Source organism: Ursus arctos, unplaced genomic scaffold, assembly GCF_023065955.2.
Source record: "Ursus arctos isolate Adak ecotype North America unplaced genomic scaffold, UrsArc2.0 scaffold_16, whole genome shotgun sequence".
Lineage (NCBI taxonomy): Eukaryota > Metazoa > Chordata > Mammalia > Carnivora > Ursidae > Ursus > Ursus arctos.
In genome coordinates, this window is record NW_026622830.1 from 600,882 (window position 1) to 623,233 (window position 22,352).

General features: G+C 59.6%; 2 protein-coding genes across 14 annotated transcripts in view; one reads left to right on the plus strand and one right to left on the minus strand.

The window, feature by feature from the left end:
• RTEL1 (regulator of telomere elongation helicase 1) overlaps positions 1 to 10,570 on the minus strand; it is a 29,887-nt gene extending 19,317 nt beyond the window's left edge. For 10 of the 13 annotated variants that reach the window (XM_057312417.1, XM_048222233.2, XM_044385933.3 and 7 more), the window contains exons 1-8: positions 9,908 to 10,570; positions 8,891 to 9,151; positions 7,676 to 7,871; positions 7,280 to 7,373; positions 6,547 to 6,628; positions 6,272 to 6,332; positions 2,485 to 2,560; positions 1,715 to 1,799 (exon numbers count right to left, since the gene is read on the minus strand). In XM_057312417.1, coding sequence (XP_057168400.1) covers positions 1,715 to 1,799; positions 2,485 to 2,560; positions 6,272 to 6,332; positions 6,547 to 6,628; positions 7,280 to 7,373; positions 7,676 to 7,871; positions 8,891 to 8,992 — 696 coding nt within the window. In that variant the 5' untranslated portion in view covers positions 8,993 to 9,151; positions 9,908 to 10,570. Of the gene's footprint in view, positions 1 to 1,714; positions 1,800 to 2,484; positions 2,561 to 6,271; positions 6,333 to 6,546; positions 6,629 to 7,279; positions 7,374 to 7,675; positions 7,872 to 8,890; positions 9,152 to 9,304; positions 9,558 to 9,907 lie in introns of those variants that run through there. The other 3 variants (XM_044385934.3, XM_048222235.2, XM_057312414.1) reach the window with 3 other exon arrangements.
• Positions 10,571 to 19,099: 8,529 nt separating this feature from the next.
• On the plus strand, positions 19,100 to 22,314 carry STMN3 (stathmin 3). The gene is made up of 4 exons (XM_026503902.4): positions 19,100 to 19,190; positions 19,463 to 19,638; positions 20,994 to 21,185; positions 21,949 to 22,314. Exons 1-4 carry the CDS (start codon positions 19,109 to 19,111, stop codon positions 22,006 to 22,008), a joined length of 510 nt encoding a protein of 169 aa, XP_026359687.4. The 5' UTR covers positions 19,100 to 19,108; the 3' UTR covers positions 22,009 to 22,314.
• Positions 22,315 to 22,352: the final 38 nt, after the last annotated feature.

Below are 22,352 nucleotides of genomic sequence, written 5' to 3' on the forward strand. Positions count from 1 at the left end.
TAAGGGGCACCCGCCTGCCAACGGACGGGGCTGCCCCCGGTGTCGGCCCCAGTCAGCAAGGCTCTGGAGCCAGTTCCTTCCCGCGGGCGTGCTTCCAGACCGGCGCACCCCCTCACACACCAGCAGCCGAGGCTGAGCCCTGCACGGCCACGGAGCCTCAGCGGACACTGGTCACATTCTGGGGGGAACGCAGGGTCATCCCCCTATGGTTTTAACCCGCGTTTTTTTGAGACTAGTGGTGCTGGACGTTCTCCACGCACAGGCTGAGGTGGCCGGCCCAGCTCTCTTTCTCGGGGATTGCTGGTTGAGTCACGAGGGCGCCGCACAGACTCGGGCACAGTCCTCTCAAAGACGAAGGGACCACGAAAACTCTCTCCCTTTGTGACTTGCTGTCATTTTCTTAATTTTCCATGCTTTTTAAGAGTTAAGGCTCTGAATCATGGTAAACTCCAACGTACTGGTTTCTCCCTGTGGCTGGTGCGTGGTGTCTGAGCTAAGAAAGCTCGGCCTGTCCTCCCTGCTCTGTCCTGGAAAAGCTTTCCGTTTCTGGCTCTTACGTTCGGAGTTGTGCTGTGTGAAGTAACGGCTGAAACTCATTCCCTTCCAACAGATATCCAATGATTCCAGCACCAATTTTTAGGGGAAAAAAGCCCAAAACCTTTCCTTCTCCCGCTGAAATACCTAGGCAAGTTTGCTGAAAACCAACTGCCCACGTGTGGGGGTGTCTTGGCGTCACTACTGTGCGATCTTGGCCAGTGGCTCGGTCGATGTCCACACCAAGTCCTGGAGCCCTCCAACTCTGTCCTCCGTCAAAACTGCCTGGCCCCCCTTCCATTTTTGCGTTCCCAGGTCAGTTTTAGAATCGCCTTATTAGGGGCTCCATACCTGCCCTGGGGCGGGGCCTGGGCCAGGCAGCTGGGCTGACCGCACAAGTCTGCGAGCTCACGTACAGCCACTCCACAAACCCCCACTCTCTGTGCTGGAGTCTGCACTGCCTCAGACCCATGCTCTCCCACTCCCACTCTCCTCCTCCCCGCGGCTCCAGCGGCTCGCTCCCTGCCCCCTCCTTGGCCCCAAGGCTGCTCCTCGGAGACTTCCCTGCCCTGCGGCACCTACTCCACCCTCCACGCTCCTCTCCCCTCACCGCCACCGAACACTGAACACTACCAACGCCCTGCCTGCTCGTGTCTGTCCACCCCACGGCAGTGCTGAATGGATGAATCAGCAAGGGCCCAGACAGCAGCTCACTCGCATGTCACTGTTACATGAAGGACAAGTCACTGCACACGTGGACCGTGAGGCCCCCACGTTAAAACAAGAGGGGTGTGCGAAGATGGGTGTACACACGCATCCCGAGACGACTGTGAGGGAGGGCAGAAGCACACTCTTGGAGCTGCCTCACGGTGCCCAACTGCAAAGAGAGAAGCTGAGCCGCCAGGACAAGGCCAGGGACTGGCCCTGGAGGCACCCATGGGGTCTCCTCACTCCTCCAGCCCACCCACTCTCAGAGAGCTCAGAACAACAGACCCAGGGTCCCAGGGTGGTCACAACTGCGCCCAGACCAGGGAGGGAGGCCGAGTCCTCACACACATGCCTGCTGCTCTGAGGGTCTGGTCTCAGGAACTGAACCGACAAAGGCTCTGACAGCCCCTTACGAACCCAGGGACGCCCCCTTGATATCCAGAATCTTCAGCTATGTGGGCTGAGACCTCACCTTGGCGTCCAACAAGTAGTTGTAAGGCATGAAGATGATGTCGGCTTGCTGCTTCAAGTTCCGAGAAAGGTAGTACGGACACAGTCTGTGGAGAGGAGGGACGCACGTGTCAGAGCCAGGAGGGAGGTTCAGGCCCTCGGAGGGGCTCCCACTGGCTGAGGGCCTGTGGCCAGGCTGGACGCTGTGCCCTCTGATGGGCAAGCAAGAGGAAGGAGCCTCATGCTGCACGGGGGCTCAGATGGGAGCCGGGGGCCTGGGGACCGCACGAAGGCTCACTGTATTACAGTGTACACCACCAGTTTTCAACCATGGGAGTGGATCAGCTATTTAAAAATCTACATAAACAAAAACCCCAATCCTATTCCTGGTTAGAGAAATGCGGCAATCACAAAGGAAATGCTCAGTCCTGTCTTAAACGCAACTCAAAGCCCTGAAGCCGTAAGAGGTCGACACAAAGATCAGAACAGCAAGCGTGTTCTGTGGAAACTAGCCAAGTAGAGAAGGTCAGCACTATGTCCGCTGGCTGCTGGAAGCCGAAGTGAGTCCGTCAGGAGGCCAGGGCTGCCTGTTGGCACAGTGGTCACCTTGGGAGGCAAGGGGAGCTTCCTTGCTTCCCCCATATTCGAAACCATTTGTTTCCACACCGAACAACCGTCAGTCGTGTGATTAGTCAACGCAGCAAAGCAAAGGAAATGGCGTGCCCAGCTTCATCGTGCCAGAACCTGTGCCAGAAGGACGCGACCGCTGCTGCCTGGCCACAAGGGTCTTACTTGTGCTTGTTCCCACTTCGGACCAGGTCCTCGATGTCCAGGATGGGGGTAGCCAGCTCCTGCTCCAGGCTCTTCTCTGGGGATACACGCAAGAGTAAAGACATGTCCTCAGGCCCAATGAGTCCCTGCAGACTCCAGAGGGATGCCCAAGCAGTGACTCTCCCTCCGGGCAGGACTAGGGCACCCAACCACCTGGGGACTCACCAGAGAGAATTCCTGCCCTGTGAGTCTCAGAATGACCTTGGAAGGACCCCATACCCAAAGTAATCCTCAGAGAGCCCTGCTCTATACTTCAGAAAGTGGCTGCTGGCCTGAGACTGAGCATTAATAGGAAAGGGGACCCCTGAGGACTGGAGGAGTGTGCGCAGTCCCTCAGCCTGTCTCTACCAACCCACACATCCCCAAGGCCGTGCCCTGGAAGCATCTGTTCTATAATGAGGCTTTAGTCTGGCAGCAAGTGGCTTTCTCTCTTCACTTCCCCCCACACGTCAACGGTGCAGGAGCACAGACCTGAGGCAGGGCAGATAGGAAGGGTGGGGGGCTTCAAGGTGGAACCCACCTGATGCCTGACAGACCCAGGGCCCCTGCCTCATGATGGCAGCCCACGAGAAGCACCACTCCCTGCTAGCTGCCCAGGTGGCCCGGGGCAGAAAGGTGCTCAAGAAGGGGCACAAGCCCATACTGGGGCCCCAGGAACCCTCTGAGGAGCTGCTTTAACCCAGGCGCTCAGGAGCCCATACCCAGCGGGCAGGACCAGGGCTCTCCTTGAATACACACCCCAGAGCCCCAGGGCAGCCTCCTGTGGAAACAGACTCTTGGCTCCCGGCCCCACTGTGGCAGGTACCAGGCCCGGTCCTTCACTGCAGAGGCCAGAACACACCTTGATGGTGACCAAACCGCAAAATGCCCCCAGGGACAGCAGGGAGAGAAGAAGAAAGAACTGTGCGCTCCACAGCAACAGAGCAGCCAATCCACAGGCTCTGTAGCAGGTTAGCCTGGAGCTCAGCAGCCTTCCTGAAGGACAGGGGGGCAACAAGAAGGAGCAGGGGAGGCTGAGAGGAGAGAGTGGTGAAGGGGCTCCAGCCAGGGTGGATCCCAGTATGTAGACACTGCAAGTCGTTGGCAGGGCCCTTCGCCTGCTCCCCCAGAGGTGGGGCAGAACTCGAACTCTGCACCCCTCTCCTTCCTTCCACACATGCCTCTCCTCCTCTCGGACCCCTTCCGGAATCTCTGCTCACTCTCCCCAAGGGCTGCGCAGCTGCTGGCGATGCCCCCTCACATCCCATGTCACGGGGGCAGAGGAGGCTAAGACACAGCAACGATGTGCCGCGGACCTCCAACGGGACACCAGCAAGAGCCAGAGCAAAGCAAGGAGGCTGGGGACCAGGTGAGACCAATGAAGCCTGGAGCCAGCAGGACAGCTGCGACAACACCCTCACTTTGCCATGCACGGCCCGGGACAGTGGGGTGGGGTCCACAGCACAGGGGGCCAGCACACACCTGCTCCAGCATCACCTCCACTGTGGGCTGAAAGTGCCCCTCAGCTCCCACCCCTCCTCTGAACTCCTGGCCCCTTCCTGTTCCATCACCCACCAAGTACAGTAAAATATGCTGCAGCTGAGGACAGTCCGAGTGTGGGACAGTGCAGGTGCGGACAGTGCAGGTAAGGGGCTCTATAGCTGCGGGGTGGTGCAAGACAAAACAGTGCAGGTATGGGGCAGGCCAGGTGTGCGGCGGCGCAGGTGTGGGGCGTCGCAGGCGTAGGGCGCTGGAGGTGTAGGATGCTGCAGGTGAGGAGCAGGGCAGGTGTGCGCCGGCGCAAGTGTGCGGCGTCTCAGGTGTAGGGTGCTGGAGGTGTAGGACGCTGCAGGTGAGAAGCAGGGCAGGTGTGGGGCAGCGCAGGTGTGGGACACTGCAGGTGTAGGGCGCTGGAGGTGTAGGACGCTGCAGGTGAGGAGCAGGGCAGGTGTGCGGCCGCGCAGGTGTGGGGCGGTGCAGGTGTGGGGCGGTGCAGGTGTGAGGCAGTGCAGTTACAGGTGAGCAGCAGTGCAGGAAAGGGCTGGAGAGTAGAGAGCTGAACCACAAACAAATGTGGAAAGGTGGCTGGAAAAGTTCCCACCAGGTGTTGCTCCAAGGCTCTGGTATGTGGTGAACAGGACACCTGCAACTCACCCCTTTGCCAGGTATGTGGGCAGAGGCAGCCACAATGGAGCAAAAGAGAGATGACTCCGTTTTGAACATCACGGATGTGACCCCCAAGGCCCATGCAGAAGCAGGATTGACGTGGGAGGGCTGTGAGCAGAAGGTGGACAAAGCAAAGGGGGGAAAATGCCTTCAGAGCCACCTGACACCCACAGGCCTAACACAAGCAGAGCAAGCGGAGCAAGTCCGTCAGCAGCCTCCAGACCGGGGCAAGAGTCAACACCAGGACACAGGGGCTGGCAGCTGCCCTCATGCAGGGACACCGCAGGCCAGGCTGGTGCCCGATGCTTCCCATGTACCCTTCACTGCTGTTCCGAGGGTTCTCGGTGCCACCAGACCAGACAACAGAGCCGATAAGAAGGTGGTGAAGAGCGAGCTCCAGGGACAGGGCACAGGGATGCCTATTACTGGGAGGTGAGGGAGCCCCAGTTCAGGCCTCTGGAAGCAAGCACTGCCCTGGCAATGCCGGGCACCCCAAACCGCGGCACTAGTGCCCTGTGAGTGCCCCAGGGCCTCTGTCACTCCTGTGCCGGGATCTGATCCCAACCCTGAGGCAAGAAACAGGGAACACCGACCCCACTGAAGTGCAATGCCCCCACGCCACAGAGCCCTAACTGCAATGGGAAACTGTAGAGACCACAGCACAGAGAAGCTCCCCTGCCACTGCCTCTGGCTCCAGGAGTCCTTGACAGATGTGAGGGGCAGCCACACGGTGGAAAAGCAAAGACCTGACAGATGTGGAGTCAAGGGCATCAGGACCAGCCCTCCACTCTGGACCTAAGGAAAGTAAGCACCAAGAATCAAGGGCCGGGACTCCAATGTTCACACACATCAAGCCACACCCGGGCCAGCTACTGTCATGAACCTGGGCTGGTCACTTCAGCCACCTCTGGGAGAGGCTGTCCTCCCCACAGCACCAAAGGCTGGTGGATTCCCAGGCCTCAGGGAGAGACACACCCAGGCTGTGCCCTATTGCAGCCCAAGGACACACAGCAAAATCAGTAGAAGGAAAAGCCTGGGGAGGAGTTCGGGAGACCAGGCACGGCTTCCAGAACCCTCTCCCAGGCTAATTGCTCCAGAATGAGCTGAGGCCACATGTGAAATGCTGTCTCCCGGGAAGCTGGCCAGAGGCCCAGCGCCCAGGGCTTCTGCTGGGGGCCAGCCACGTAGGCACCCCTGGCTGGCAAGCGCCCGAATTCCAGACTCCCAGGAGGAAGGAGCTGCTCAGCGTAACCACATTGTTTGCACAGTTTAAGCCCAGGGAGCCTCTCCTCTCAGGGGACGGTGAGTCCCTGAGATCCAAGCTCCCAGACAGCAGCGAGGCCTGCCGGGCCAGGAGGGCCTTCTGAGATGGCAGCCTTTCCTGCCCTGGCATATGAACCTTTCTGCACACAATTCAGTGCAGGTCCACAGTCAGGAGACAGTGCCCAGCACCACCTCACCTCACCACCTCACCTAGCTGAACTGACGTGGCCAAAGGGGAAAGCCAGCAGGCCATGAGGCCAAAGAGGCAGCACATGCTCCAAGCCCACCCGGCTGTAGGCTTACCAACCGGCAGGAGTGGCTTCCAGGGATCCTCTCTTACCTTCTACGTTGTTGTAGAAATGACAGGAACGACTTGCTACCTTCTTTCGGCACAAGTGAATCTAAGAGAAAAAGGAAGCAGCCTCAGCTAGCACAATGGTCAAGAAAGGGCAGTGCTCTGGGCCAGCTGGCAGACACAGGGCCGATGGTGCTGCCCGCGTGTGGAGCCTGAGTCCTGTTCCAGCCCTGCCCCCACCAGCTCTTCACTGGGCCATCCCCTGGGGGCTTGGCTCTGAAAGAACCACAGAGGACAGGGCACGTGCCCCAGAAACCCACCTGCATGTGGTTACTCTCCTGCTTCTTCACCTCGGGGTGGATACACAGCTGTTCCCGGGAGCCCAGCACACATACCCGAGGCCTGGCAGAAGAGAGAACCATGGGGTCCAAGAACCAGAGAGTAATAGCCCCAGTGCCATCCAGCAGCCTAGGTGTGGGCTGTGTGGGGCCCACGGGGAGCACGGGGAGACATGGCTCACATGTGCACTCAGGCAGCCAGAAGGAGTGTCTGCGGCCGGAATGGACCCTTTGCTTGGGACGCAGTTTCTCTGCCGCATGGCTCAGTGTGAGCAAGGAGACGAGGCAGGGGAAACAGGCAGATGGGAGGGGACCCTCGAACTTCTATGGAGACCCCGCCAACTCCATACCCCCTACACAGGAGGTTGGCACAGGACCCCAGGACTCCTACAGCTCTGCAGGGCTCCAACATGAGGCAGAGCCTCCTTTCCCCTTCACACGCCAGCCACAGTGACCCACACCCAGAGCAGACACCACATCGCCTTCCTGGAGCTCAGAGTGCTAAGCCAAGTTTGGCACATCAAATGGGACCTGCTTTCTCATAAGCAGTGGGCAGCAGAGACAGCCTGGCCCTCACTACAGTTCTGCTCACTGAAGCAGAAAGTGTGGGTCTCTGGGGTCCAGAGTGGGGTCCAGGCAGGCCACCACCATCAACCATTTTGCCAAGGCCAACCCACTATAACACAGAGGCAGGGGTGAGCGCCGCCTGACCTACCGGTAGGAGGTGTTCCGAAGCTCGCTAATGACCTGAGTGAGCTGTGAGTGGGTCCTGGAGGCATAAATGATCTTTGGGATGTCCGCGTAGCAACCTGCCCAGGCGCAAGGAAACAGAACAGATCATGGCTCCGTGAGACGACGTTCTGGTGTGCTGTTAACCCAGGGCACTCGGCTAACTCAGCCCTGCATACCTGGTCCCAGGAACAAGCTAAGTGGATATCTGCAGTGTTCTGGTTTGACCACATGGCTCTGACCTTAGGCTCCCAGGCGATGGTGAGAAAGAACGTCACAGCTACAACGTTCCTTACTCAGCTCTACACCAGAGCCTCACCAGCCCACTCTATCCCTTCACTACCTCTCTGCGGAGGCCCAGAGGGGCTGAAAGGAGCCTCACCTGTGATGTCTCCATCTGAAGTGCCAACTCCCCAGGACGACAAGGTGCGATCAAGGAAAAGCTCCCCTTGGGCTCTCTCAGCAATCTTGCGGGCAGAGACGGCATCACGGAGGTGCTCCCGCCAGGCGAGCGTGGTGCACAGGAGGCACAGCGTCTTCCCCGTGCCTGTGGGGCTCTCCAGGATGCCATTTACTTTCTGAGTGGGGTCAGAAACAAGGTCGTGGGGAAGTGGGGGAGAGGCACTGCAGACCACACAGCCCGCCTAGTACATAGCCCAGCCAGCGGGACAGTTCTGCTCAGGCAGAACCCACCCGTAGGCGGCAAAAGGCCTGAGGAACAGAGGATAATCTGACAATGCTTCCACTCTCAAGCCGAAAGCCAGAAGCTATGGGTTAATTCAGCCTGCATTAGCAAACAATTTGCAGAGCATTACTCAAAACTCAACAGTATTTTTCAGCCTAATACAAATAGTGAGATGACTAATCAGGTGCCAAATATCCACAGAGAACACTGTCCTGTGACTTTGGATGCAGCTGTTTCATACTGAGATGAACCTGATGACCTATAAGCATCTCAGATGGGAACCTGAGCAGCAAACCTGGGGAGACACATAGGCAAATCGGCAAAACTGTGCTCCCGGCTCCCAGGAATGGGCGCCAGGCTCCTCCCTGCAGGAGTCAAGTCTGTGCCCACAACAGCCGCCAGGAGCCCAGCTGCAGAATCAGCCCTCGCGGGCTGGGAGCCTGAGCAGGTTACAAGAGAACGTGCTAAGGAAGTCAGCAGAAAGCTACCTGCACCCCTTCCGCCTTCCTGCTCGCCCCTGAGATTTAAAGCCCTTCCGAAATGAGGACTAGACACTGACTATCCCTCCATTGGAAATACTTCTTCCAGATCCTCAGATGGCTGGCTGCTCCTCCACACTTGGCCTCAGCTTAAATGCCACCTCCTCAGAGAGGCCCTCAAGGTGCTCCCAAGCCTAATGACCTCATGACTCTCCTTCAGCGTGAGAACTGTCTTTTTCTACTTGTCTATCGTGTCTCCTAGAATGCCGGCCCCATTTATGACTGAGTCCCGTGTCCAAAAGGAGGCCTGTTACCCAGTAGGGCCCAGCAGGAGTGAAGTGGAAGGTCCAAGTACATTACACTAGGACTTTGCGGAAGCTCTGCCCACGCTGACCCACTTCCAGGACACAAATGCCTCCATCTGCATCCGTACCTTCTGCAGACACTCCAGGACCTTGCTCATGTATTCCTCCTGGCATTTGTATGGCTGGAAAGGGAAATCCACTGTCACACCATTCAGGGCTATCTTGGGCATGCTGGCCTGTTCTCAAGAGGGCACAGGGGCTGGCTGATAGGCAGACTGTGTGAGTGTGTGAGGCAAAGGCCCCTCTGAACATCTCAGGATCTCAGCCAGTGCAGATAAGTGATGCCAGCCCACGGCGCTGGGACATGAGGCTGTTGTCCGCAAGAAGCCCTACGACACAGAGACGGGGACAAGACTGTTTGCAGCCAGCCTTCCCAGCGTAGCAGGCCACTTCACCAATCAGGCAGTCTGTCCCGTGTACAAGGTCCGAAGGCAAGCCTGTGACACCCAGTCACGAGGAGCTTGGGGAGAGGAAGAACCTACACGTGGGCCCTGCCTTGCTTTCTGGCCCCAAGCGGCTCCATCCTGCTCAGGGAGAGGCGGCCAGGCTCACAGAAGTAACAAGACCCCGAGCCGCGCACAGCCCCACACGCTCCGCCTGCAGCAATTCGGTGACGTGCACCAGACCCTGAGAGGCCAGATCCCTGGCCTGGGGCGGCCTGGGCACAGGGGCCAGCTAACAGTTCTCCCGAACACTGACTGACGGCCCCTCCTTCAAGGCCCGGCCACGAGGAGACCGGCCCCGCCGGAACCCCCGCCCCGCCCGGTGACCCGCCCCCGCCGGGAGACCCCACCCCCACCCCACCCGGAGACCCGCTCCCGCAGGGAGACCCACACCCCACCCGGACACCAGCCCGGCTGGAAGACGACCCTCGCCCCCCGCGCCGGGACCCCCGCCCGGAACGCCGCTCCCACGCGCGGAGCCCCGCCCACGAGCGCAGGAAAACCACCGGCCCCAGAATGCACCGCGGCAGAGAGACCGGCGCGCGGGCCCCGGGCGGCGCTGGGCCTGCCGGGACCTGCAGTTCCGAGACGGGCTTTCGGATGGACATGCCCGTTCCGGAGCCTCGACGACTCACGACTCACTTGTCTCCGCAGGCAGCCTTCCCCCGCCGGGGGTCCCCAAGAGTCTACTCCAGCTCAGCCAGGGCACCGCCACCGCGTCTCCGCCGCCGTCAGCCGGTTCGGACTTCGCGGGCTAAGGCGCACAATCGTCACTGAACGCGCTGCACTTCCGCTCCCAATTCCGGTCCGCTGCGCGATGCCCGGCGGAAACCGTTCCGCAGCAGAGGGGTCCGCGCTCTCGGTTCCGGGTCCCACTCTGCCCCTTCGGTCGACCCCGAGCCCGGGGAACGGCACCGCGATCGCCCGCGGGCAGAAACCTCGGTTGTCCTCCCTCGACGCCACGCCCGCCAGAGCCTTCATTCCACCACTCCTCCCTGGGCCAAGTCCCCCGGATTGCCCGGACAATTGCACGCGCCTTCGGATGGGTTTTCCGTGGATTCCCTTTCCCGTTTTCTCGAGAATGGCTGCTCAGGCCCGCGACCTGAAGAGCCTCAGCTGCTTTTCTCCTTACTGCCCAGCCGCCTTCCTTCCCAGTGTCCCCGCACCAGCAGCAGCTGGCAGTCAGCAGTGGGGTCCGGCGTCTGCACAGCTCCTCAGGGGTAGATACTTGCCCGGACGATCCCAGCATGTTCCGAAAGGCACCAGGAAGAAATCGGCCCTACAGAGACGGCCCACAGCCGGCTGGCCACGCCGACACCGGGGCTCCTCATGGGCTCTCTTTAATGCCCAGATGTGTGAGCCAGCATGTTTAGGGAAGCCCGTGGCTTGCCGGCACAACAACCGCCCCCCCCCCCCCACCGGTTCCACCTGGTGAGGGGCCTAGAGGGTTTGTCTTAGACTCTAAGCAGGGAGCTTGGAGAAGAGCTCACCCCTTCGGTACCACCCACGGAGGCGTGGACATGTTTGTCCTCCCAACGGCCTCTGAGATAAGTTCTTTCATTCTCTGCACTCCACAAAGTACAGGGTAGGTGGCTAGTAGATTGTCTAAAGCCAGCCACTACCAGCCAGGAGTCCCGTGCTCCATTTCCACAGCCCCCATCTCCTAAGAGCAGAGGTGCTGGTGCTCCCAGAAAGTCAAGGAAGGCAAGGCAGGACCCAGAGACTTGGAGCCACCTGGGTCAGAACCAGAGCTGAGGACCCTGAGACCCTGAGCTGAGGCACAAGCTGGGGGTCACACATCACGCATGGGACTGCCCAGCCTGCGATGAATTATAAATGCCCTGGACTGAACCTAATTGTGACACCAAGGCTGGCCATAACCAGCCCCACTCAGCAGGCACAGAGATCTTGACCAAGTCAACAAATTTGAGTTGAGAGTCTGTTCTTGCAGGTTTGTGGGCTATCTACAGTGGATCAGACACTATGTGGACCACAGAATAGATGTTACGCAGCCCCACACTCGCCATGTTGCACCTCGAGGTGTATACACATCTGCTAGGCCTGCTCAGGTGGACTCTGACCTTTAGGTCTGTCCCTGTCTGTCCCCTTTCTGAGCCGACCTCACCTCTCTGCAGGCTCCCGAGGTTTCCCGCAGTTTTATTCCTGGTCCTAGGACTTAGTTGCTTGTGGAGCAAGTGCTTCTCTTGACCTCCGTGACTCCGTCCCTAAAATGGGAATGAGACTCCATCCATTGGACTTCCCAGGCCCAAAGTGAGATGAGATGGTCACGCAGGAAAGGGTCTACTATCTCTGCCAGGCTTCCCTTTGGGGATATCAACCCGAACCCTAAGCCCAGAGAGGAGGGGAGGCATGACCTCCACACACTCACCAACTGTACCTCTCTTCTCCATCTAGAGACTGGCATTATTGCTGTATTTTACCCTTGAGAAACAGAGCCACGGAGAAGTCAGAAACTCACTCCCAGTCGCACAGCAAGTGGGCGTCAGAGCTGGGGTTGGAACTCATCTCTATCTGGCTTTGAAGCCTTTGTCCTAGGCCTCACCACCCCCATTTACCCTCTTTTCTGCCCCAGAATTGACTGGCCCTCTGGGATGTTCCTTGGAGGACTTCCAGACCAATCCCTACCCCCACCATCTATGACACGCTTTCCTCTCAGCGCAGACCTGGGCCCACAGAAGTCACCTTCCAGCCTTCAGTGGCCTTAGTGAAGAGCTCTCCAGCCCCACCCTGTTGTTGGGGCCTGTCCTTTCCTGCCATGACCACCCTGGGGAATGGGGCATGTCTCCACCATCCACCCCCAAGCCTGCAGAAACCCAAGTTGGGGCAACGGTTCCAAGAGGTAAGAAGTGGGTGGATGGGCGTCCCGCTGTGGTGCTCCACCCTGTGTCCCAGGTGGGTCTGTCCCCTCCCATCCTTCCCGCCCATCCTCCCCTCCCTCTGCTCCTCTCCCTCTGACAGCTGCAAGCCCCTGCCACAGCCAGCCAGGCGTTCACATTCTTGCTCGCGCGCTCGCTCTCTCTCTCTTTCTCGATCGCGCTCTCTCTCGATCGTGCTCTCTCTCTCTCCCCCTCTCTCCCTCTTCCTCTCTGTGCCCGCCTCCCGCCCTCCCTCGCTCCCTCCCCTCCCCAGCACTGCAGCATTCGCCGACTGCAGCTCCAGCCGCCGCCCGCGCCTCCCCGGCCTTCCGCAGCCTCTGCCGCCAGCACCATGGCCAGCACCATGTCCGGTAGGCGCCCGGGACACGGACTTCCTGGGGCAGCAGAGGGTCTGAGCTGAGGCCATTGTCTGGCCTCGCCTGAAGCTGGGGCCGGTGGCGGACTCTGTTTTCACATCTCAGACCTCACGCTCTGCAAGGGCGTCGGGCGCAGCCGGGCCAACCTGCAGGAGCCAGGGTTCAGGGCCAACGGGTTGGGAACGCCTGGTGCCCCAAGGGCGAGGATTGCCGCGCGATGCGTCGGGCGTGGGCTGCTGGACAGGGGCCGCGCCCAAGCGAGCACCCGGGGTGAGGGCGCATTGCGCCTTCCGTGGCCGTCGTGCCAGGCCAGACGCGACTGTGGCAGGGTCGCTCCGAGGGCCCTGGGGCGGGCCCGTGCCCCCGAGTGGGCACGTTCGGGTGATGCAGACTGCGTCCCCTGAGGCTCCTGTCTACCGCAGACCCTTGTCGGACCTCGCCTTCGCGAGGGTGGGGGTTAGGAGGGTGGGACGCTTTGCAGGAGCCCCAGCCCAGGGCTGGCAGGCCCAGGCCCTATCTGCGCCAATGGAGCGCCCTGGGGGCTGGAGGTACGCTGCGGAAGGATGGGGGAGGAGAAGCCGAGCCAGGAGCGAGCAGAGCCGCGCCCGCGTGGAGCGTGGTCGCCCCCTCCCCTCGCCGCTGCGGGCTTGGGGACCGCTCTCTGCGACACGGTGCCACCCGCTCTGGTCGAAAAAGCCACCGCCCTTTGCGCAGCGGGGTTTGGATGGAGGAGGGGCCGCTGCAGTTTCCAAGCCCTCCCAGCAAGGAGGGGTCTGCCCCTCCCTCCCCCACCGCCCCGCCTCCCAAGCTGCGGATCCATTGCCCCCAAGGCTGCGACCCTCCTCCCTCGTGGCCTGCGCCAGGCGCGGCTCTGGTGGAGGGGTGGACTCAGGGCAGTTACTGGAGGCAAGAGAGCAGCAGGCGACCCTGGATGCGAGGACATGGGGCTTGTTCCCCCCAGGAACGCTCTGCCCTGCCCGGCCTCCCCAAAACCGAGTTCATCTTTGCACTCTGTGGGGCCAGTGACATTAGGGCTGTGACTCCCCCACCTCCACCCCATTTCCCCCTGGACCCAGAACTCTTCTGCCAACCCACCCTTCCCTGCATTCTGGGGGTCCCCTCTCCCTAGCTAGCCTGATTCTCTCTGGAGTGAACACATGCTTTGGCAGAGCTCCACGCACTCACACGTGTCCTGCCCTGACCAGCTTCTCAGGCCCCGCGGGTTCCAGGCCCCAGGGGACTTCTGCCCTTGTCTAGGAGGGGACCATGTGTGTTATGACCACACCCCTCCTGCACACAGTCCATGAGGGTCTTGTCCATCTGCCCCCTGCTCTCTCTTGTTGACCTCCTCAGAGATCCTGGGCTCGGCTTTGGGCAGGAACTGAGGGTGGTCTGGCCTTCTCATGGCCCAGGGCTAGCCCAGTCCCACACTGAGGTGGGGCTTCGGGCCCTGGCTCAGGGTCTGTGTCCAAGTGGGGGACAATGAGCAACCACTGGTGGGAGGTGCTCTCAGCCTTTTCTCTTTAGTGAAAACCCTGCTCGGTGGGTCTCCTTCCTGCCTTCCATCGGACAGATTAGGTGGTGAAGGGACTCCGCCGAAGCTGCACTGGTGGCCACCAGAGATGGGTGTGGATGTGCAACCTCAGAGCCCCCTACGCCAGCCCCCCTTCTTTGCCAGGCTTTGGGCGCTGCTGACCCATGCTGGTCCCAGGATTTTCCTGGGTATCCAGGTTGTGTTGGTGTGAAGAGGGAAACCGTAAGCACAATCAGTGTTGCCCAGCATGGCCACTGCCTCCTAGATGTGCCGTGAGCCAACGGGAGAACCGCCTCCACCAGAGTCACGCGGGGATGGGCCTTTCCTGTCCACCATCAGGGCTGCCCGGATAGAGTGCAGCCCACACGTGTGCACGCCTCTGCTCACCTTCATAAAACTGGGACGGGTGGGTGGCTTGGCCCAGAAGTGGCTATGTGAGCAGACCAGTAATTGTGGCCAAAATCAGTTTAAGTGAATCCCAGCTGTGGCTTCTCTGTTAAAAGACCTCCCTGGCACTCCATGCCTCAGTGGCCTGTCTGCCCCAGCTCACTGGTGGGCTTCTTTGGTCTTGGTGACTAGAGTGAAGAGTCATTGTCTGCTATGACCTTGTAGTCACCAAAAGATTGACCTTAGCTTTCTCTTTCTCTGTTGACTTTCCCACCACCTTTCTTTCCCTTGAGCGTCTGCTGACGGGCTATGTTGTTGGGACTCACCTGGGGAGATGTGGCCATCTCTTGGTGTCCTTCCCAGACACTCAGCTCTTCACACACTTTTGTACACTCTTCTCATATGTATCTCCTTATGCAACTCCATTGAGCTGAGAGGGCTTGCCCATGCTACCTGAACTCTCAGGCCCTCATGTGGATGGCGGTGATGGTGACAACACCTCCCCCGGGCTTGTTCTGAAAAATGGACAAGGTATTTCAGGAAAGGTGCTTGGCCCAGTGCCTGGCAAGAGATGGGTGCCCAATCCATGCCGGCCACATTTCCCAGAGTTTTGTCCCTAGAGAAAGGTAAATCTGCTGGTGAGTCCTGCCATGCTGGGCTCCCAGCACGTTGCATATGACTCTGACTAGTGAGAGGGGCAGCCTGGGTGGCAAGGAGCTCCGTCTGTCAGGAAGCAATTAGCAGCAGCCTCCCAGGACCCTTCTAGGGGTGAGTGGGCATCTGTGGGTACCCTGCCCTCCCAGTTCTGGATAGACCCCTCCCAACCCCCACCACCATGAGGCTGCCAACAGGAAAGTGCAGTCGGAGGCTGGGGCTCATGACCAGGCTCCCGACCTGTCATGCTGTGTGACTCTGGGTGGGCTCCTTTCTCTCTCCCTCTCTCTCTTTTTTCCCTCGGTAGAAGTGAATCTGACAAGGGTGTCTTCCTGGGCTGGCTGGTCTTGAGGGTCAGTTGGGAGTAGGGATGTGATGCACCCAGCTCCTGGGTGCTGCCGTTATGGTGACCGTGCGCTACAGGCTGATCTGGTGCCTTCTAACGCTTGCTTACCTAGGATCTAAGCATCCAAAAAGCCAATGTGCGTTTTTGCATATTTAACATTTAATATGAAGAGGATAAGGGAGATGAAAGCAATCCAGCTCATGCCAGAGGGTTGCTTTTAATGACTCCCTGAAGTCAGGGACAGGGAAGGAAGAGAAGGGTCCTGGTGAGGGAAAGAAGCAGCATGCCTCCAGGCTGTGGAGGGGCTTCCTGGCTTGAGCTCTGTCTACGGAAAGGTGCCTAGATGGGTCTGGGCCTCGACCTCTTCCCTCTGCAGTGAGACATGACCTTTAAGCCCCTCCGGCTCTGAGGACACAGGTGTAACCTCCTGTGTTGTGAGCTGCTGGGCTCAGCCCTACTCTCCAGCCCCATGTGTGGGCTTCCCCTCGCTCGCTCTGCAAATTTGCCAATTTTCCCACCTGCTGTGCAGTCCCTCCAACTTGCAACCAGACCACACAGCAAGCGCCCCTCTGGGGGCTGCCCTTCCCACTTGGCTACTTAGGATGCATCTTCTGGGAAGGAAGCTCCTTGAGGGCCATCAGCCTGGGAGAAGCCATCCTGGGGAATCCCCGTGACCATCAGACGCTGAGCTGCATCCCTATTACCGGCTGCAGGACACAGTCAGTCCCCCATTCCTAGTTGGACACTGGTACCCTGGGCTGGTCCGTGCCCTCAGAGAGCTCTGACTTCAGTCTCCAGCACCCCCCATCCTTCTCGCCTCTATCCCAACAATGCAGTGCTCACACCTGCCCAAGCTCCACGTCCTGCACTCTGAATTGCTGCCAGCCTCCCTTCCTCCTGAGGCGACAGGTACTTGGAAGGGAGCCCCCTGACATTTGTCTGTAAACTTGTTCTTCCTCTGTCATAAATGTGCAGCTCGTTTTCCTGGGAAAACTTCAGGCTCAAGGCAGAGAGGAGCTTGAGCGGCTGTGAGGCCCCAAGCTCCTGGCATGTATGGTAAAGCCATTTGGAGGTTTGCACATGTGGTGAGGAAGGGCTACCTGGAAGGCTGGGGGAGCAGTGTCTCTTGCCAGGGAGGCGGGTGGTGGCAAGGTTAGACCAAGCCCCTCCCTCCCTGGCCTGTCTCAGGATCCAAGGATGCCCCTGACCCAGACGTCCTCCTACTTCCCGCCTGGCCCTCCCTCTGAGCACAGGGCTGTCTATTTCCCCAGTCTCCCCAAATGCCCAAATGTCTTCTGGTCTGCTGCTTCTAAAGACCTGGTTTTGCCCGGTCTTACACCCTCTAACTCCCCAGCCCAGCACATGCAGGGTGAGGTACTCCTCTGTCTCCTTGTTAAAATTAACTTTTAGGGTGCCTGGGTGGCTCTGTTGGTGAATCGTCTGCCTTTGGCTCAGGTCGTGATCCCAGGGTCCTGGGATCAAGCCCCACATCGGGCTCCCTGCTCTGCGGGGGGTGTGCTTCTCCCTCTACCCCTCCCCCCACTCGTTCTCTCTATCTCTCTCAAATAAATGGATAAAATCTTTTAAAAACTTTTTAAAAATCCTCTACGGGTCTAAAAAATAAATTAATAAAATTAACTTTTTTAAAAGATATTTATTTATTGGACAGAGAAAGACAGCCAGCGAGAGAGGGAACACAAACAGGGGGAGTGGGAGAGGAAGAAGCAGGCTCATAGCGGAGGAGCCTGATGGGCTCGATCCCAGAACGCCAGGATCACGCCCTGAGCCAAAGGCAGATGCTTAACGACTGCACCACCCAGGCGCCCTAAAATTAACTTTTAATAGCACAAGTAATGCACAAGTAGATTACACTTGTAAAAAAAAATACAGTGGACATGTTAAGCCAGAAATCCCCTTCCGGCCCACTTCCCTCCCAGCCTCCCGAAGCCAATGACCAAGGCGCATATCTCTGCCCTGTTTCACCTCCACACCCCTTAAAGGCTGTCCTTGCAGCCTGCCCAGGATTCCTTTGTGCTCCCTTTACAGGCTTTTGGGCTCTCTCTAGGAGAGTCTGGGTCATCAGGACATTTAGATCAAATAACATCACTCTCTGCGCGGCTTGTGGGGAAACCCTGCTCGCCACGAGGTGCTCTCTCAGACAAGGGCCTGGTAATTTCTGTCCTGTGTCCTGTTTCTACACCAACACTTTCCCCAGCTTCACATTAACTCAATTTTAAAGCATTGTCTTGTATGAAATTTGATTGGGAAGTTTCTTTTTGACAGAGAGTAGAGAGAGCCAGAGAGCACAAGCTGCGGGGTGGCGGGGGGGGGGGGAGTGGCAGGGAGAGGGAGAAGCAGACTCCCCGCTGAGCAGGGAGCCTGATGCGGGACTTGATCCCAGGGTCCTGGGATGACCTGAGCTGAAGGCAGACGCTTCACTGACGGAGCCACCCAGGCGACCCAATCAGGAGTTTCTTGTCCAGATTTGTGTCTGGTCTTGGAAGACCACTTCATGGAAGCCGTACTCCCTCTCTGGAGTGTCTCTCTGGAGACCTGTACCAGCTTCTTCAGCCAGGGAGGCGGAAGGATGGGTCTCTGAGTCTCCTGGTCTTTGGGACCTGCTGGAGTGGTGTAAAGAACACAGATCACCTGGGATTGCACTCGAGGAGCTCTGGGCAAGTCACCCTGGCCACTTGGGCCCAGTGTCATCTCAGTCGAGCCCAGGGACGGTCTTGGGCTTGAAGATTGTTAAGCATTAGTGAGACACTGGGCCAACATGTCTACCCAGGGGCCTGGCTTGTCATGAATAGACCACAAATAGCTCAATTATTTCCATTCTGACAGTGGGCTCCTCTCCTTCACCTGATGGCTCAGGGCCTCAGCAGACAAGCTTACCTCCTTTTCTGGTTGGGCACGGGGGACACTGGCTGTGGGCACCTGCTCCACAAGGCTGGAGGGTAGGCTTTGGTGCTGAACGGACAGCTCCGTACCCTTTGGCTCTAGATGGACAGGGAGCGTGTGCCTGGTGATTGATCGCCCGGTTTCACCTGGCGTGGCTGCAGATGCTATCAGGGTAAACGGGGTGCGTGCAGGAGAAAGTCTGACAGCTTCATCCAAGTGTACAGACCAAAAAAGTGCTGCCTGCAGAAGCCCCGCATCTGTGCTGGCCCAGTCATGAGTGTGGTGGTGAATATCTGTGAGAGGGAAAGGGGAGGAAGGAGGGAGAAGTCCTTGGAGAGCCAGGGAGGGTGGGTCAGGAAACTACACAGTGACAAAGGGCCACGGAGACATGGAAAGAGAGAAAGAGACGGAACCGAGCCAGGAAGACAGAAGGATGAACAGAGACCAACAAATACTCAACGATGTAGAGGAATGAGACGGAAATGCCAAGAGAGAGAAAAGAAGGAGGGGGGGTACTAGGAGAACAATGCAGGACAACCCACAGGAAGCGGTGCCCAGGGACAGACAAAGTCAGCTTCTGGGAATAGGGAGAGGAGAGACATAGAGAGGCAAGAAAACAGAAAAGAGAGCAAGATACACAGGCTTCCAGAGGACACAGCATGGGGAGTACTGGGGAGGAAAAGACGGAGGCAGCCAGGGAGGTGAGGTCGGGAGGTGGCCATGGTGCCCTCTCATGCTGGCCTCCTGCCCACAGCCTACAAGGAGAAGATGAAGGAGCTGTCTGTGCTGTCACTCATCTGCTCCTGTTTCTACTCACAGCCGCACCCCAACACCATCTACCAGTATGGGGGTGAGTGTGCCCCGGGCTGCTGCTAGGTCCTGCTTGGTCAGTGCCTGCCTCCTCCTTTCCTTTTTCCCTGCTCCCAAGGCCTCTCCAACCCCCACCTGCCCCCCCCCCCAGCTCAGCTGGCTTCTGGAGAGGGAGCCTCTGATGGGAGGTGGCCTTGGGGGCTCAGGCCTGGGAGTCCCACATGAGCAGCCCTGCTCCCTCCCTCAGCCCTCGATTTGGATGTGTAGTGGGAACATGGCTCCTCAGTCCTGAAGCCCCATCTGGTCTTGCAGACATGGAGGTGAAGCAGCTGGACAAGAGAGCCTCTGGCCAGAGCTTCGAGGTCATCCTCAAGTCCCCTTCTGACCTGTCCCCCGAGAGCCCAGTGCTCTCCTCTCCCCCCAAGAGGAAGGACACCTCCCTGGAAGAGCTGCAGAAGCGGCTGGAGGCAGCTGAGGAGCGAAGGAAGGTGAGGAGCCCACCCCTGCCCCCAGGTCCTGATGAAGGTGGCCAGAAGGCCTCACTGGGCACAGACAGGGTCCCCAAGGCAAAGGATGCTCCAAGCCCCTGCTTGGCTGTTGGCCTGGAGTGGAGAGGGTCTCATGGTTCCCTGGATCTCCTCTTGGGAGATCAGAATGGGACAGGGAGGTGAAGGGTTCCCCAGTGGCAGCCAGCTGGAGAGGCACAGGAACCAGATGCTGTTGGAGGGGGTGTCCTTGGCCATGGCCAGTAGGGGGCCCTGGGACATGAGTCTCGGCTGGCATCCTTCTCTAGGGTAGAGCAGTGAGTGAGAAGAAAGGGACTCCCATGTGTTATGGGGTTGCAAGCCCACACCTGCAGAGAGCTCAGGGGGTCCCTGGGAGAAGGGGGGCATGGGCCCCAGGCTCCCTCCCTGTCCCTTCCCCTCACGCTGGCCCCACAGAGACTGAAACAGACACAAAAGGAGTACTCTCAGGAGAGCCATCCTGATGTCCAAGCCCATTGGGAGGGGCACTGGCTCCAAATCCCTTAGGACATGTCCCAGTGAAACGTGGGGACCGAGGCCTCCTAGGGTTAACTAGCAGTGACTGGCACGTGGGTGGGCCCAGCAGCCTTCTGAAAGAGCTGAGCGTCCTTGCATCTCTGACGCTCACCTCTCCTCCGGGCCTCCGGGCAGCTCCTTCCCCAGTAGGGCCGGACAGTGCAGTACCAGCAATCCCAGTCTCCTCACTCCAACTCGTCCCTTCTCCAGCAGCCCCGGGGACCCTCCCACAGCCCCCCCGCACCTCAGGGAATTCAGAACCCGGTGCGAATCGAGCGCCTACTTTGAGCTCAGCGGGCAGACGCTTGAGGAGGAGTGGTGCAGGCTCCACGACAGCCCATGGGTTTGGAATTTGCTCTGCCCCTCCAGCATTCCCTGAGTGCAGCACGGGCTTTGGAGGCGGCAGCGAGCCAGACAGAGCCTGTCCTGCTGCGTGGGCACCCTCGGCCTAGCAGCGGGGGGCAGCTCTGTGGGCCGAGGACCAACAGAAAGGGAGAGCAGCTTCCGGTTTGTCTGGGGCTGGGGTTCTCCTGGCACGCGGACCTTGCGGTGCTAAAGCCCAGGAAGTCCCAGGCAAACCGGGACCAGGTGAACACCCTCGCCGACGGCAAGGCAGTGTAGACCCGAGCTGCAGGAGGACGTGTGTCCAACGGGCAGCAGGTAGCAGGCTCGGGCTGGGCAGCGGGGCAGGATAATGGGCACTGGGCGGAGCTGAGACAGCGCGCGGGGACACCAGGCTAGCGTGGGGGACTGGGGGCAGGGGCCGGGCCGCCGCCCACGCGCGCCCGCGTCCGCCCGCACAGACGCAGGAGGCACAGGTGCTGAAGCAGCTGGCTGAGCGGCGCGAGCACGAGCGCGAGGTGCTGCACAAGGCGCTGGAGGAGAACAACAACTTCAGTCGCCTGGCGGAGGAGAAGCTCAACTACAAGATGGAGCTCAGCAAGGAGATCCGCGAGGCGCACCTGGCGGCGCTGCGCGAGCGGCTGCGCGAGAAGGTGCGCCGGGGCGGGGCTTTGCGAGGGCGGGGACCGAAGATCCCGGAGGGGGCGGGGAGAAGGGCGGGAGGGGGTCTCTAGGGGCGGAGCTCCACGCAGGGGGCGGTGCTCGGGGCGGGCGGATCCCGGGCGGCAGGAAGGGGGGCTCCGCCTGCATTTATTGGGCGTGTCCGGCCTGGGCTGAGGCCCCGATCCAGTCCCGGTGGGACACGGCCGGTAGCCGCAGTAATAAACCGATAGTCATTACTTCTGAAGTGCTCCGAAAGACGCGAGTTTGAGCTAGAAGAGGGGAGGAGCTGCTTTAGGCTGGGGCCAGGGAAGCCCCCAGGAGCCCCCTCCTTTGGTGGTCTCTTCGCATTCCATCACCAGCAGCCCGGCTACTCCCTGTCTTGCTTGGAGACAGCCCAAATTGAGGCGAGGCCCCCCGCCCTGCCGGAGCCCCCTAGGAGTGGGCTCTGCTTCAGCCCACGGGGTGGCACCAGGTTGGTGCCAGGGGGTACCCTGGAGCTTGCAAACCCAAGGAAGTTCCCTGGAGTCAGGGCTCGCTCTCTGGTTTGGGTGACCCCCCCCCCCCCCCCCCGCACTCAGGCCACACTTTCGGGGGAGGACATGGGCCTCCCCTGCTCTCTGTTGCTCCTCTGTCCTGGTCGTTAAGGTGTCCTCATTGGTCGCTTCTCCTGCACTTAGAAGGGTCCCCGAAGCCTGCGTGGGGGGGGGGAGGGGCAGCCCCCAGCCGCTGCGGCACCCCCACCTGTCCTTGCAGGAGCTGCACGCCGCTGAAGTGCGCAGGAACAAGGAGCAGCGAGAGGAGATGTCCGGCTAGGGGGCTGTGGACCAGAGGCGCCTGGATCCTGAGAGGAGACATCAACACACGCGGGTTCTGGTTTCGTCTTGTCCCACTTTGTCTAGATGCAACTTCTGTTCCTGCTCCCTCCCTCCCCTGCACTCCCAGCTCCTGCTTCTCTTTCCGCTCTGAGCTGTCCAGTCCTTCACAGGCTCTCCCTCAAGGAGCCACCAGGGCGTGGCACGCAGTCCCTCAGTTCAGGCACCAGACCAGGCAGTGGCTGGGTCCCCTTTTGGTGGCCCTCTTACCAGATGTGGTGACAGCCTCAATAAATCCAGTGGTGGTAGCAGGAACATGTGGGTCCTTATGCTGGCTTGTCCTGT

Excerpts from the sequence above, each read along its gene's own strand:
- STMN3 (XM_026503902.4), top strand. The coding sequence starts at position 19,109 with ATGAAGGAGCTGTCTGTGCTGTCACTCATCTGCTCCTGTTTCTACTCA. Across the intron at positions 19,639-20,993 it reads CAGCTGAGGAGCGAAGGAAG|ACGCAGGAGGCACAGGTGCT; the intron begins GTGAGGAGCCCA and ends CCGCCCGCACAG. Across the intron at positions 21,186-21,948 it reads GCGAGCGGCTGCGCGAGAAG|GAGCTGCACGCCGCTGAAGT; the intron begins GTGCGCCGGGGC and ends CTGTCCTTGCAG.